This window comes from Eriocheir sinensis, chromosome 36, assembly GCF_024679095.1.
Source record: "Eriocheir sinensis breed Jianghai 21 chromosome 36, ASM2467909v1, whole genome shotgun sequence".
Classification (NCBI taxonomy): domain Eukaryota; kingdom Metazoa; phylum Arthropoda; class Malacostraca; order Decapoda; family Varunidae; genus Eriocheir; species Eriocheir sinensis.
Window position 1 is genome coordinate 8,823,001 of NC_066544.1, and position 14,770 is coordinate 8,837,770.

The 14,770-nt window shown below is 39.9% G+C and overlaps 1 protein-coding gene across 7 annotated transcripts in view; it reads left to right on the forward strand.

Annotated features, from left to right (window-relative positions):
* Positions 1-14,620, forward strand: part of LOC127007720 (dual specificity mitogen-activated protein kinase kinase 7-like) — a 30,001-nt gene extending 15,381 nt beyond the window's left edge. For 3 of the 7 annotated variants that reach the window (XM_050878958.1, XM_050878961.1, XM_050878960.1), the window contains exons 10-11: positions 9,218-9,427; positions 10,703-14,620. In XM_050878958.1, coding sequence (XP_050734915.1) covers positions 9,218-9,427; positions 10,703-10,790 — 298 coding nt within the window. In that variant the 3' untranslated portion in view covers positions 10,791-14,620. Of the gene's footprint in view, positions 1-948; positions 1,050-3,553; positions 4,299-9,217; positions 9,428-10,702 lie in introns of those variants that run through there. The other 4 variants (XM_050878957.1, XM_050878956.1, XR_007760468.1 and 1 more) reach the window with 3 other exon arrangements.
* The last annotated feature ends 150 nt before the right edge of the window (positions 14,621-14,770 follow it).

Sequence of the window (14,770 nt, forward strand, 5' to 3'; positions counted from 1 at the left end):
TAGACAGTTTTCCACCCTTAGTGGACTTCCCTTCTATGATTTAGTAATAAAAGGCATAAACTTTATACAGTTTGTGTGAAAAACACCCCAAAAAAATTAACTTATGGGCGTTCCTGATGTCCTTGATTGGTACTGAGGCCAAATGGCCCCCATATTATTGATGAAATTCACTGGAAGGTGAGAGGAGGTGAGATGTCTAGCAGACGTCTTCTCCAAGCTAACACTGACATACACCGATCAAAAATTAGTCAAGAGAGCATGGTTTGGTATTGTTTGAAAGAAAACGACATGCTTACTCTACTTCACCAGAAACAAATTAAATTTGACAGCGCGCTAAGTGAAAAAATGGCTTGTCGACTATTGTTGGCAGCCAGGGTTTGAGCCCAGGCACCAGGTGTCGACACCTGCGCTTTAAGGGTTAAGGAGTGGCCCTCCCGTCTTGCTGATTGCGGGTTCGATCCCCGGTGCTGGCAAAACCTTTCCTTGTCTGAATTAATGTCTCGTGTGTTTCATTACACGCAGTGATCGTGTTGGAGCATAGTAAAGAGTAAATTCTGGTGTTTCATACACCCACCCACACACACACACATCCACTCTGTAGATAGAAAGTAGTTGAAGTCAAGTAAAAAATTCAGCCCTTCAGCTAAGTCTTCCAAGAATATGTGTGAACACCTTGTTAGCGCTCGCCTTGGCACCACACACTTGTGCACCTTTGCATGGATCCTTTGCTGCATGTTGTCTGGCCTTGGTGTCTGTCATCTGTTTCTTTTGGCATGGTTTATTTGTTAGAACCTTGTGTCCTCCAGTTCTTTAACAACTAAATCTTAACTTGTCCTGATATACTAATAGAATTCAAAGGAGTAGAATGTCTGTCTACTTGTACTCCAAAACTAACCTCTTGAGAATCATTATCATAGATCTTTACTTTAAAATTATAATATATTACAGTTTAGGACATGCTGGATTTCATGGCTGACTTTGCAAACTGAGACAGCAGAGTGGGTCTTTTTGTTAACTAAAGACCATTCCTGAATCCTGAGCAAAGTCAGGTGAGCACCACTTGTGGCAGCGTGGCATAGCAGTGCCTTCTAATGTTGGTACTTTGTCATGTTGCAAAAAGTGTGTGTGAGGAAATTTAGCTGTCCTAGATGTTATTAATTTTACCTTGAGATAATTTTTTTATGTTTTACATTTATTTTGGAATGGAATGTCATTGTCACAGTGTAATAGTAGTAGTAGTAATGAGAGATGAAATTGCCAATGTTGAACTGAAGGCCTGAGACAAGGTTCTAACTGCTGTACTCTGGTGTGTGCTGCTGTAGTAGTTGCACTGTGGGGCTTCCTGGGGCTGCCAAGGGGCCACACCTGCACTGTAGTATCTCTCCCAAGCCAGTCACTTGCCCACTGCTCCCTCCCTCCCTCCACACCACCCAACATCAGTGGATCCTTCCTTTTCCTGCTGGGCAGCTGTGATTCTCACTCAATGCACATTGAGTAAATATGCATATGAGCAAAGAGTGTTGCCTTAATGCAGATATCAGCCCTAAAGCTCTCAGTATTACATGTGGGCCTCAGTCAACAAGGTAGAGTGAAGGGGAGAAGAGGAGAGGAGAGTGGTGGCTGGCAGGGATGAGGCCAACACGTGTACAGTAGTTCTGAGGTAACATGAGCTGATGCTTGAAGTAGTCAACAAGTACACGCTGAGTCCATCCCCCAAGTCTCTGCAACAGCTGTAGTAGAGCATCATAATCAAGACACCGGCTGGAGCTGAAGTGTTTCATAGCAATGATTGTTGAGTGTTTAAAAGAATGAACCATTTGTACTTGGAATGTCTGGAGCCTTTGACTTGTGTTGTTCCCCCTCAGGTTTTAAAAAAGAATCAGGTTTCATTTAAAATTTGGTTAACATGTGTAGCTTCTCACCATCCAGATGTAAACACAGTAATAGGCAGAAATTTTACTTTCCACATTCAAATTTAACTCAGAAACTGAAACTCCAAACAAGACTATTGCTCTGCATTTATATGACAGGTCGTCTTGCTGGTAGTCTTGTCTGGGGTTTCAAATTTTAAAGTTTGTGAGTTAAATTAGTGGAGAAAATGAATTTATACATGGGATAGCATCTGCATTGACATATATGCTTTGATAAAGTAAGATCGTCATCATCAGAATAATTTTTTTAATTTATCTCCTTGTACAAAGGACCAAGTCATGAGCTCCATCTTAGAGAACAGCACATAACAATTTTGTTCATTTGCTGTTATGTATGAGTTAGTTTTTGTTTTTTGTTTATACAGATTTGTTTGCATTTGCAGTATACTTTGAGGTTCAAAATCATACTTTTTTGTGTTTGTCATTTACTTGTTCTTTCTCCTCATAAAAACTTTTGTCAAGGGAGTAGCCATGGCAAAAATGTCCAGTTTTACCTGTTCTGGCACTCTTGCTCCACATATTTAATTAATCCCTTGCCTGCCCTCTCTCTGACACTCATACACTCTTAATCCATTTGGCTGGTAGTCTCCCTCTTATACCATTCTATTCTCAATCTTGCTTGCATTCACCCTCTTTAGACATGATCTTACTTTAGAGTACATACGTATGTGCCTGTCATTAAAAAGTCCCGTCAGTGTTAGGGTTAGAGGAGTATTGTGATGAGGTGATTTTACAGTATATTTAATTAGATCATGGGCATCAGAAGATATCATCTTTTAAAAAAGTCTAAACAGCTGAGGTGAAGTAGAAGTAGAAAACTTATCATATTTAAGTTTTATTTTCTGTCTTGTTTTGCCTTGCCAACAATTCCAGTCTGCATTTAGATGAAGAGATTATTTTCAAGCTTGAGATTTTTATGTGAAATTCTGTGAGAAAAAGAAAACAATACTCCTAGTGTCTAATTTTTTTAAAACATAGCTCAGATTTTCATTGAAAGGAATAGTTGAGAGAGTTTATCCTAATATGAATGCAAAACAAGCTGCTACAAGTTTGATAATGGGTGTAGTGCATTTTTGTAATTGTTGCAGCACTGAAGCAGATAAAGTGCTGAACCTTTTGGAAATGGTTCTGGTAGAGTCATAGAGGTGGATGCAGGAGTATACTACCAGCTCCCAGCCCTTCCCCACTCATTATCTTCCTTGACCCTCCCCAGTGTCATCCTTTGTTACAGAATGCAGATGTTTGGCCCACCCACGTGTATACTACTCACCTGTCTTGCCATCCTTCTCCCGTACTTTTACGTTAATTGCTGCTTTTTTATCTTAATTCTGTTTGATGTTTGCATCCATGTAGAGTTTTGCCTTTGGCATCATATTTACTTTTATGCAACTATAGCTTGACTGTGACATTGCCCTTTGTATATTTAGTTTTTATTTGTTAATTAGTATGTAGATAGAATATATTATTTTATTGTGGCTATGGTTAGTAATGACATGTATCTGATGGCATTATTTTTGTTATGCCTGTGGCAGATGTGTTGGTAGTCACATGAGTGGTATTTGCAGGTGTGCTCTTCATAAGTGATCTCTCCTCACCTTTCACTCCTTTTTCATTGGGGACAGGACTGCAGTGGCTCTCTGTCCCCACAACATGAACTCTGCATCAGCCACACCACCCAGGCTCGAGGTTATTTACCACACATTACTCTGTCTGCGCTCCACATGCATCACACGTGCAAAGTCTAATTGCAAGGAAGCTTTCTCTAAAGAGGCATGTAATGTAGTCAAGAGTTTTTCCATGACTTAATTCCCTACACGGAGGTTTTTGAGATATAGTTCTGACGTCTAAAGCATTTTTCTAATGACTTAAACTTGTACAATATCTAGCTTGATTTTTCCTTTGATGAGGATTCCATGGTATCCAGAGAATTTTCATTAATCATTAGGGGTGTGCATGTGACTAGAATTCTCTTCTTTTAATGCAGTATTTCCTTAGTGTGGTGATGAGCCTACTAGGTGTCTCAGAGCGTCACTGTGGGTTCTGGCGTGCGGGATGCTTGGCCTTGGATGACTCTGTACTGGGAGATGTTCATTCTGGTGTTAGTTTTACCTCACTGGGGGAAAGGAAGGCTTTTTGGGGCATCTTAAAGTCACGCTGGTCCAAATGTGCGAGGCGTCCTTGGCCAGAGCACCTCAGACCTGCACTTCGCCCGTGGGTGTGTGCGTGTCTGTCATGCCGCATGTGGTGGTGTCATGTTTTTAGGTTCAACCCCGAGCCGTGGGCCCCCCGCGGCCGCTTTGCTCAGCCCGCCCACTCCCACCACTTCCGCTCACACTCCACTGACCTCACCACGCGGGGCCTCCCCAGGTACGTATGTCCCCCACTTCTGCCAAGCCCAGGACCCTCATCTTTCCACTCACACAGCTTCCCCTCTGGTGGCAGTCTGGAGTCTCTGGCCATAGTTGTTTGTGTCACAAATCAAGTTGTTTTACCCATAAATAGTTGCATTGAGGCTGTTGCCAAATGCTTCAGAAATTCTGATGCACCCTCTGCTGTTTGTTGTCCCTTCATCCCCTTTGCCATCCTTCCCCAACCTAGTATACATTGCCTTTTAGGACATCTTCATTGCAGTGCTACATTAGCATGGATTCAGATTTGTCACTAATGATAATCAAAATTGCCCTGAAGGTATAAGCAGGTAGTTATGACCAAATCCCATCTCTGCTGTGAATGCTCTTCCTCAAGATTTTATAGTTCCCACTTACCCCTTTAAAAATTATTTCAAGTAGAGTTTGTTCTTAGCTGCACAGCTCCAGCATGGGGAGTTTCCATACTCCCAACACTAGAAGTGTAAATATTACTTCAATTTGTAATGCAGCACCTTGAGCATAAAACTTTTGTCAATTTTGAAGGCTTAGTAGTGTTGGGTGTATGATGTTTAGGCATGGTTTGGGACAAATCAAGAAAGATTCCATCACTGGTGAAGTAGGTATTTTTCAAAATCTTTTCTAACTGGACTTCATAGACTGATAGTTAGTCTTTTTAGATCCAATTTGATCATCTTGTAGGTCGCCGGGTGGCTCTGTGGGTACGGTGCTCGGCTCACGATTGAAAGATTAGAGCCTGGCCCACTGTGGTTTCTTGGTGGGAATAGTACTCCTGTAACCCTAGCAGAGCTATGGTCTTAGCTGCCTAGCTGGGGAGATTCCTTTATCACCTGCAAAGGATTTGTAATGCTGAAAAAATAACTTTCGAGGAGGCCATCACTGTTATGTGAAAAGATATTTTATAGAGAAGGAACTAAACAAAGAAACGATCATTGCTACCTGCTAAAGTTAAGAAAATAATTTGATAGGACTTTAATTTTATAGAACATTAAGCAAACTTAACGGTGGCTAGACTTGCTGGGGTTAGGGTGTTATACTTAAATACTGTTATCAGAATTTGCTGCTGATGATAACCAGGAGATATGATCATTGCAATTAACATCTACAAATAGCAATGGAATTGCTCTAATCTTTGCAGTTACTTCACTGCTAATGCAGATATGATGGTTTGTAAATCCATCCCATTGAGAACTTACAGAAGGTGACTTTTTTTTTTTTTTTTTTTTTTTTTTTTTTTTTTTTTTTTTTTTAGTGCTGGTAGGCTTCCTTATCATGGCACAGGCAATTTTTTTTTATAATGGCGCCATTTTATGCTTGGCTCATGCTGCCCCCCAGAACTCATTCTTGATTCACTTGGACAGTTTCTTCTAGAGTCTGGGTTGATGGGTGGTCTTTAGGACAGCATGTGGGTAGTCTTAGGCCACTCGGTGGTGACTGAAAAATCCCAGGTGGTAGCAGGCGGATTCGAACGGACATCATCCATGGCACAGTGAATGCGGGGCCCACACGCTAACCACTCAGCCACCGCCTACCCGTTTAACCTGTTTTAGGTTTAACCTGTGTTAGGCAGTTAGTGAGCATTCTTCCACAAGCTGAAATACCCAAAAAGACAGAAATGGACATTGCCATTTTCCCCATATGTCATGCTTTCTGTGCCTTTATGTACCTCACCTGTAAACTACCTAACAGCCAGGTGAAGGAGGTGTATAGTGCCTCTATGTTGCTTATTATTTATTGTTAGTCTCCATTCCCCATATGTGGAGCTTGTCCATTCCTTCATACCCGTTTTAGTCTTAAATGCAGCCATCAATTCACTCCCGTTACTCATAATTATAATTCAGCCACTGTAGCTGCCACAACCATTTGAAGCCTCAAGGGGGTATCAGATTGCAATATAGAATTGTGAATCAGGATACATTTTTTTTATATATTTAGAAAGTAAATGTAAAGTTGGGAGCATATGCTATTAGCTGTGCATGGTTGCAGTGCTCATCTCCATAACAGTGGGCCTCAAGCCTGTGGTGGGTGAGAACCTTTTAACCCAAAACAGACTAAAAACAAAAACTTGACACTGAATTCAGCTCACACTTTGGTTGAATAATTTGTTAAGAGATACTCTCAGAACCACTGGAATGTTTCCTAGGAAATGTTCAGTGATGTAAATTATTTTGGCATTTCTCGTTTGGTTGGTGGTGACAGTAATTGTAGTTTCATACTAAAAGCTGTAAGCTGAGATGACCTCTGTTATTGACTTCTGTAGCTTCGTTTGTTGTGACTCCAGAAAGCACATCTCTATGGATCATTCACATTCAAGTAAGGAAAAGGAACTAACATTTTGAGTCTTATATTTGGGGCTTAGAGAATAGAGAAATGGTGCCTATTGAAGGGTGGATGGGTCTGATGAGTGCTTTGCTTGTGTCTACCGGGATACAAGTCATACATAGTTTGTCCTTGAGATCTGGCAGCTAGTTGGTAGGGGCAACATTCTATGACCCTTACTGAGCTACCCAGTTTGAGTTTCCTAGCCTTTACCATTGTTTGGGCCCCTTCTTTATCCCTTTTCATAGCTCTTACATACTCCAAATAGTAACAACACCCCTTAGCAGACTCCCTTGTCACCTCTGAGGCATGATTTGTATCCCATGTCAAATATGTTTCAAGATGTACTCCTCAATTTTATCTTATTTACTTGCAATGCCTCAAATGCCCTCTACAAAATCCACACGTAAAGTAATTTTGAGAATGAAGTAATGTTTTCTTTAAAAATTTGCTTGTGCATGTTATGGTGGAGGGTTGTGCCGAGTGCTGACTGGCTGATGCAATGCCAACTTTTTGTGTACCACTGCCGCAGGAAGGGAAATGTTTGGCTCGTTTACTTGATAATTTCATCACATGTGGCAAATCACATTTTATTTTGTATGAATTTATTTATTTTCTTGATTCATTTTAGGCAAGGAAACATGGAAACCACTTTGCTGCTGAAATTAATTTCTTGTATTGTTATGTTAAAAAGTTTCTTTCCTAGTTTTTTTTTTTTTTTTTTTTTTTTTTTTTTTTTTTTTTTTTCCAGGATCAGTAAAATGTGTTAATTGCTATTTAAGTTGTAAACAAAAAAAGTAGGAAATGATTTTTCAAGATAAGGTGGATACATCATCTTGGTTTTAATCATTACATTTTAGTTTTCTTTAGATATAATTTTTTAACTAATAAATATTTTATCTTGAGCTTAGGGATTTTATGGTTTCATGTATGTGTCAAGCTGATGGATTTGGTTGCCCTTTTTTGTAGTGTGTTCACATGTATATAGTCTATGTATTTGTGCCTGGGAGAGTTTGTAGCCTAGAAAAAAAGTGCATGCACTTGGGGAAGGGTTTTTATTATTTTGTTCATAACCTTTTTGTAAAGGATTGAAGCTTGTTGAATATCCTTACTTGATTTTTTTAAACATGTATATTTTTGTGTATGCAAATGCAGATCTTTTGTCAATTTGTACTTAAGCAAGTAATTTCAAAATGTAATTTAGTAAAGTTATGTCTATGCATTTTCATGTGGCACAGTTCACATGAAACTGTATTAGTTAGACATTTAACTATAAAACATCTTTGTTAATTTCACATGAGTTAACAAAAGTATACAAATATTGCTGTTAAAGAAAAAGAAAACAGCATATGTATTACTTTGTGTAGTTATTTTTTGTTAATTCATTTGTCACATTTGGTTGATATTCCATCACATAGCACCTGAGTGTGTCAGGTGTGGCATTTCCCCACTGTCTTTGAGAACTGTTTGCCCACCGCCCAGCCTGTCCTGCTTGAATCCTGAATACCCTGGCTTGTTATGTGTGACTGTGTGTCCCTGAATAGCATGCCAGGAGCACCTTGTATTGTAAACTGTAGGAAGCATTTTCCTTAATTTTATACATTTGTACATAGTGTTGTGCAAAGCCAGGTGCTGAAAGGGAGACTATATTTTGCATTGTTTTCTTAAGCCATTCTTTTTTTCTTTTCTTTTTCCCGAGTCTCCAGAATCCTGAGTTTGCACACCAAAGAATATAAATTTTGCTGTACACTATTGATGTGTTGTTTTTTGTAGCAATTATAGGATAGTCTGAAACTGCTCATTTTAGAAGAAAGAGAAAATCCTATTCTCTGAAGGCTCACTGAAATGTAGTAGTGATTGTGTGTTGCCTAAGAGGTTTACATGTGTATGCATTATTGCTGTGAGTACTGTGAGGCTTCTGAATTCCTTAAGTTTTGTATGATCTGAGCCACAGCAGGTATCAGATGATTCTTGATTACCTTAACACTTGCTTGCTATCCTTGAAGACTCAGCTGTCTCAACAGCTTATGATTGATATTATTCAAGACAAGATCATTTACTTCTTAGTTTATCTTGTATTACTGAATGAGTATTATGTTTTTATGACATTCCATTCCATATTAATTGTATTTTTTGTATTACAGTATGATGCATAAGCCAACCACTCATGAGTTAACGTCTTGATGTTTAGTTAAATATTTTGTGCATAAGAGTAAGGTTTCTATATGATCAGTAAATTTTTCTAACCAGAGGCTACAAGTTAACCAAATTCAGATCAAACTTATTTCATAAAGCATTTTTGCCTACCAATGTAAACAAGAGGGTTACAGTTTTCAACAGCATCTTTTAATTTTGACCCATAAAGGTTTTATCAATTTTAATTTTCCTATAAATGAACATACGTTTACAGATCAGTAGACTTCTGTAATATGTTTTATTAAGTTTATCAGATAGCATGATTAAATATTTTGATATCTAATTCAATAAAGTCAGCTTATTTACATAACTGAAAGCTAGTTACAAAAGGTTAAGGAAACGACAACTACCACCAAGCCCTTAACACTATTTCTGTCCACACAGCTCCCGGTACCCTCCAACCTACCTGCCCCCCCATGTGTCCCCCCTCGTCTCTCGAAGGAAGGTGGAGAGCAGAACATCAGCAACAGCAGCAGCAAATGGAAGCAGCCACAACCACAGTCAGCCAGGCCAAGCACCAACAGCAGGACCATTACCCACCTCTAGTGCTGGCCTACCCCCTGCACCCCCCAACCTCACTACCCCACACTATAGGTCAGTCCATACCAGCTTTCTCCTTTGTTATCATCATCATCACAATCAACAAAACCTTCCATGATAAGCTTGCTCACTCTAAAAGCCAATAAAGTGCATATAATTTTTAAAGTTCTTAACAGTCTTTACACAAAGTGAAACTATGCAGTCAGTCTTTGAATGCAGAAATTGCAAAAATGCAATTTTCAACTGCATCTCATTTTACACATACAGAGGTTGGGAGATGACAGTAAATAAAGAGATAGATATGTCAGCAAGAGGAAAGATTTCTCAACAAAATTTATTAAGGCACAGTGGTTTCCCATATGACGTCTGTACACTACACCATCAAATTCACAGTATGACACATTGGAGGGCTAAAATTGAGGTTTGTAGGTTGTGCACTGACACGTGAGCGCAACTCTCTCCATCCACCTGTGCTTCTCGTCCTCTCTCTTTCTCCCTCTCCCTGCTCTCATATGCCACCCAAGCAAGATTCGAACCACCCACCTCCTACACAAGTCATTGTTCCTTTCATACACCCACACAGCAACTCTACTGTTGGACCCCAGCAACAACACATTTGTCCACCATTGTCCTCATTATTCAACCAGATGTCAGTCATCTTGTGGTTTTCTGTGTTGGTGTTATTCTTGCCACTTAGTGTTTATATACTGAAAAGAAGCTCTTTGGTCCATCATGGCTAACCAGACGAATACAAGGAGGGCAATTATACCAGGTTAGGGGTTTATAGGGGTAGGTAGGTGGCAATTAAATTTTCCCCATAAGAGCTTCAGTTTGTACAGTGTTGTTCTGCATACTGTTATGCCCCTTGGAATGGATCAGTGACATTGTAGAGGAAACCACTATATTATATACTAACATAGATTCACTTGAAATTTCACTTGCTTTAACATATATCCTTACTTCTCTTCCCAGAATATTGTTCTTTAAGAAAACTCCTGAGACATACATACAAATGCATGTCTCAGTGCCACTGCATCTCATAAGAAGCCACTAATAGAGATGTAGCTCTTTGTGATACAGGAGGCTGGGTTTAGGAACAGTTTCCTTCTTACAACTTTACCTGGAACACTTTTTAAAATGGTCATATGAGCTTCCCACTGCTTCAGTAAGAAGTTGGGTCATTGGTGACAGTGAGTAATACTCAATCTTAAAAGCAAGTGATTTCATTGTCCAATTTAATTTTAGATATCAGGTCTCATTGCATAGTGAATTTTTTCTTCCTTAATGGTCCCTTCAATGGCTTGCACCAACAGAGTATTTTTTCTTCAGGTACACTCAGGAAGCATATTACAACAGCCGACCCTACTACACCCCTGAACCACAGCGCAGAATTTTTCCCCGGCTGGGAAATCCATGACCCCCAAGGGTACACCCTAAAGAGGTCCCCCGGCCTGTCTGCCAGCCCCATCATCTCCTCAGCAGCCACAAGCGAACGGGGTAGAGCCTCTGGACCAGGCTCTCGGACCTCTTTTCCCAGGGGGGAGAATGGCCAGACAGCAACACCATGGGTCTTGTTCCAGCACTCTCTTGCACCCTGTAACCAGCTAGTCACTTGCCCAGTGTTCAGTCCTTTCTGGAAATCTGGTGTAATATGTGGTATATCTTAAGTTATGGGTTGTCTGCCCATAACAGCAGCCCATGCCTACACCATGGTGCTGGCACCTGCCTCTCAGAAGTGCTGGGCAGGCCCAGTCTCTGCTGGCCAACCCAGAGTGGGTGTCATTTTGACAGCTACATTTCTGGCCAAAAGGGAGTAGATCCTTAAGTACTGAGGAGACAGATGACCACAGTACCTGAATTGATACACGAGTTCACCAGACTTATATACTTAATCATAAAATATAAATTATTTAACCTTAAAAATTACATAAATGTACTCATATATTAAGAAAACATTGCAGTATAAACCCATAAACATAACCCTTTTCTCATTTTATGGTTCTTTCCCCACTATGCTTCTCCTTCAACGAAGGAAGCATTGGGTGGAATACAAAATTATCCAAGTTTCTTAATCTTCATTCACTTAATTTGTTTAATTGAGTGGAATGATCAGGTTAACATTTTTTTCATGTACTGCATGATACTGGCACTTTAAAGTCCTCATGATCCTTTCCATAATGAGTAGCAGTGGTTGGGCTCGTGGTTCACTGGGAGTAGGGTTTGTGTTCCTGTGGGAGAGGCTGGTTAGGGGTGTGGGGGAGGAAGGGGTGTGAAGCTGATGGTTCTTTTTTTCGCATCAAAGCCTTATTCTCTAGTATCAGGAGGCTCAGTTCACCCCCTTGGTCAACTTTAGTGGAATCGAGGAGGCTCCAGGAGAAGCTTTCTTGGAAGAAGTGTAAAAGGAAGTCTCCTCCAGACATACCTTTGCTAGACATGGAACACTTGAGAGTTCAAATGAACGTTTACCTCAATTATTTGTGAATTACTGTGCCTTTCACACGGATATCATCTGTTGGGCTGTGCTTGTAGGGGTCAGGCAGCAGCTGGGTCACTGCTCCACCTCTGCCTGCTCGCCTCTCCTGGGCCAGAAGTGAGAAAGAAGCTAATGCCGCGCAACACCCACCTGGCGCACCACCTGGCCAACGATGGCTCTGCTAGTCTGGTACTGTTACCTGTGGACAGCCTTCATCATACTTGTACCTCTGCTTTTAATACTTGATAAATAGTTACTCTCATTCGGAAGTGATAATAAGGTCTTCATGTAGATAACTCTGATATATTTTTCACTGGAATTTAAATTATATTAAGAATATGGGAAACAGTGATGCTTACAGATAAGTTAAATTGAAGTATTTTTCTGTAAGTACGGTGCAAAATGTATAGACTATTTGCATGGTGATTTTTCCTAAACTTGTATCATGTAGGGAGAATTTCATATGTATCAGTTGTGGCAGCACATGCCATGCCTGCTCTGTGATGGATGTGCTAGAGGTTGTTGTAGAAGTATTAGTTCTCAACATCTTAAGTCATCCTCTGGTCACAATGTAGAATTCCAAAGTTGTTTCTTTCATCTTGAGTCTGTGATGCTGTCTGGTTGACTAAGTTTGTATGAATTGGTTTTGTGTAGGTCTCATCTTTTTGTGATGAATCTTTCCTTGAGAGGTTGATCACACACTGTACATCATCATCTGTACTGTTTAACCTCCTGAAGCAGAGAGCCAACACTCAGCTCATCTTCAAGAGTTTTGGCAGTGCCCACAACATTGTTCAGTGGAGCGACTTCCTACCCAAGTCAGCAATTTGGCTTCATTATTTTGTTTTGAATAGTAATATGGGTGCCAGTAGGTTTCTTATTTTGTTACTACAATTGCAGATGCCCAAGGAAGAAAAGCCAGTAAAAGTGCCTCAGGTAGTGAGAGTATTGGCTTTTAATAACTAGAATACATATGAACAAGGTTGCAGTTTGAAGAAATTTAAATTTTAGTCAATTTATTATTAGCATTTCATTACCTTTTTTCCATGTGCATTTAATTCATTTTGTGTATGCGCCATTTCATTGGAGGTTAGGCTCAGTGAGTAGCTGTTACCCTTGTGGATAGCAGTGTTGCCTCTCTTCCCTGGGCTCAAAGTGTGCTGATCATCCTCTCTTTGTGTCATACATTTTGTCCTTTAGTAATGTTTGCACAAAAATTTATAATGTCGTGCATTTCTTATTTTGTTTGGAGATAAAAAAAATATGGCATATTTACCTTTACTCCCAAAGATGGGCACTGTATCCATTCTCAAAACTATATAATGTGTTTGAATGCTGTGTGATACTCATTGCATAGTATTCTTTTCATAACTAAGTGTTGCTGTCAGCTGAAGGTACCATCTCATCCCACCCCACATGTCATCTGGGTTAATAGGTGTTGCTTGTCACCAAGACAAAATATTGTTATGAACACAACTTTTCCTTTAAACACAAAGATTTAAAAATCATGGTTCCTGCTTAATCTCTACTCCTTTGGTTAGTGTTATTTTCTGTTTTTTGGTAATAGCAAGAGGTACACACCATCAGCCTTATAGTGAAATGTTGCAGTCTGCATCACCCAGTCAGCCATCACACCAGCACCAGCAGGCAGCAGAGTGGATAATGAAGCTGCTTCAACTCTGGCCACCGAGTTGATTAGTTATCTTTGAGGATATTCACTGTTCTTGTTTAACACAAGCTGCTGGCTCTGAGCTTCAAGTATACCTGTGCCCCTTTACAGGCCCTCTTACCCTTTCTGCTGTTCATTCTGATGTGTGAGGTATCATGCCACATGTTAATTCCTTTCAACATAAATCATTTAAAATTTCATTATCAATAATTTGGGGTGTTAATTACACAAATATTACCATCCATAACATTTTTTATGTTAATGTAGTGGGGAGTTACACTCACTTTGAAGTCTTAAGGAAGCCAAGTAATCACTTCACAGTGGGTCACATTCACTCACCATTCAAACTCTGACATTCTCATTCCACAAAGCCACATGTGCCTGCCTATTTTATCTTGGTCCTGAGCAAGTACAGGGTCAAGTTCCAGGGTTCTGTAACCTTTCATAATCTGTACTTCTTATTGAAGGAGTAAGAGAGGAAGCAGAATCCCCAGCCCTCATCTTTCCCTCTACTATACCATAGGATCACTTGAGGCTGCTTGCAATACTATGATTGTAGGCAATAGGGTCACTAAATCCTGACTCCTAATTGACTGATTGCATTATATAAGCCTGTACTCCCTTTTAGTCACTAGTCGGATAACTCTAAAGCTTGGCACAGCTCAGTGACCAGAGAAGGCAGCTTTGTGATCCATATCTTGCCATCAGTTTACTCATCAAAATCAGTTGTACACATTGTTTTGACGTGTAGTTCATGGCTTCCAAGGATCCAGCTGCTTCAGGAAGTCACAAACGTAAAACTGGATCTGTTGTTGTCGTTCCGTTTTCATGGATTTTATCGGTTGTGCATTTTGTGTGGTGGCCTCCCGCCCGTCAGCCAGGACCTGACCCTCAATAAGTATTATCATCCGAGGCTCAGTCGGCGGCCCACACACTCACCACTCTTCTTGAGGGTTGTATGTATGTATGTATGTTTGTATGTATGTTTGTATATTTTGCATGAGTGGTATAGTATTCCAGTGCTAAAGTTTGTTTTATTTATAACAATGTGTATATGATGTAAAAATAATATTAGTTATGATAATAATAAAATATTAATTAATAACAGGTAGTTTTCTTAGTCGTAAATAGCTGTGCCTTCTTGTAGTCTGAAGTCCTTAAAGGTTGGAAAAAAGAAGTGAATTGGTGAACTGATGATCTTTTATAAATCTGCTATTCTCCATTTTCATGAGTCGGATAGAGTATTTGGGATCAT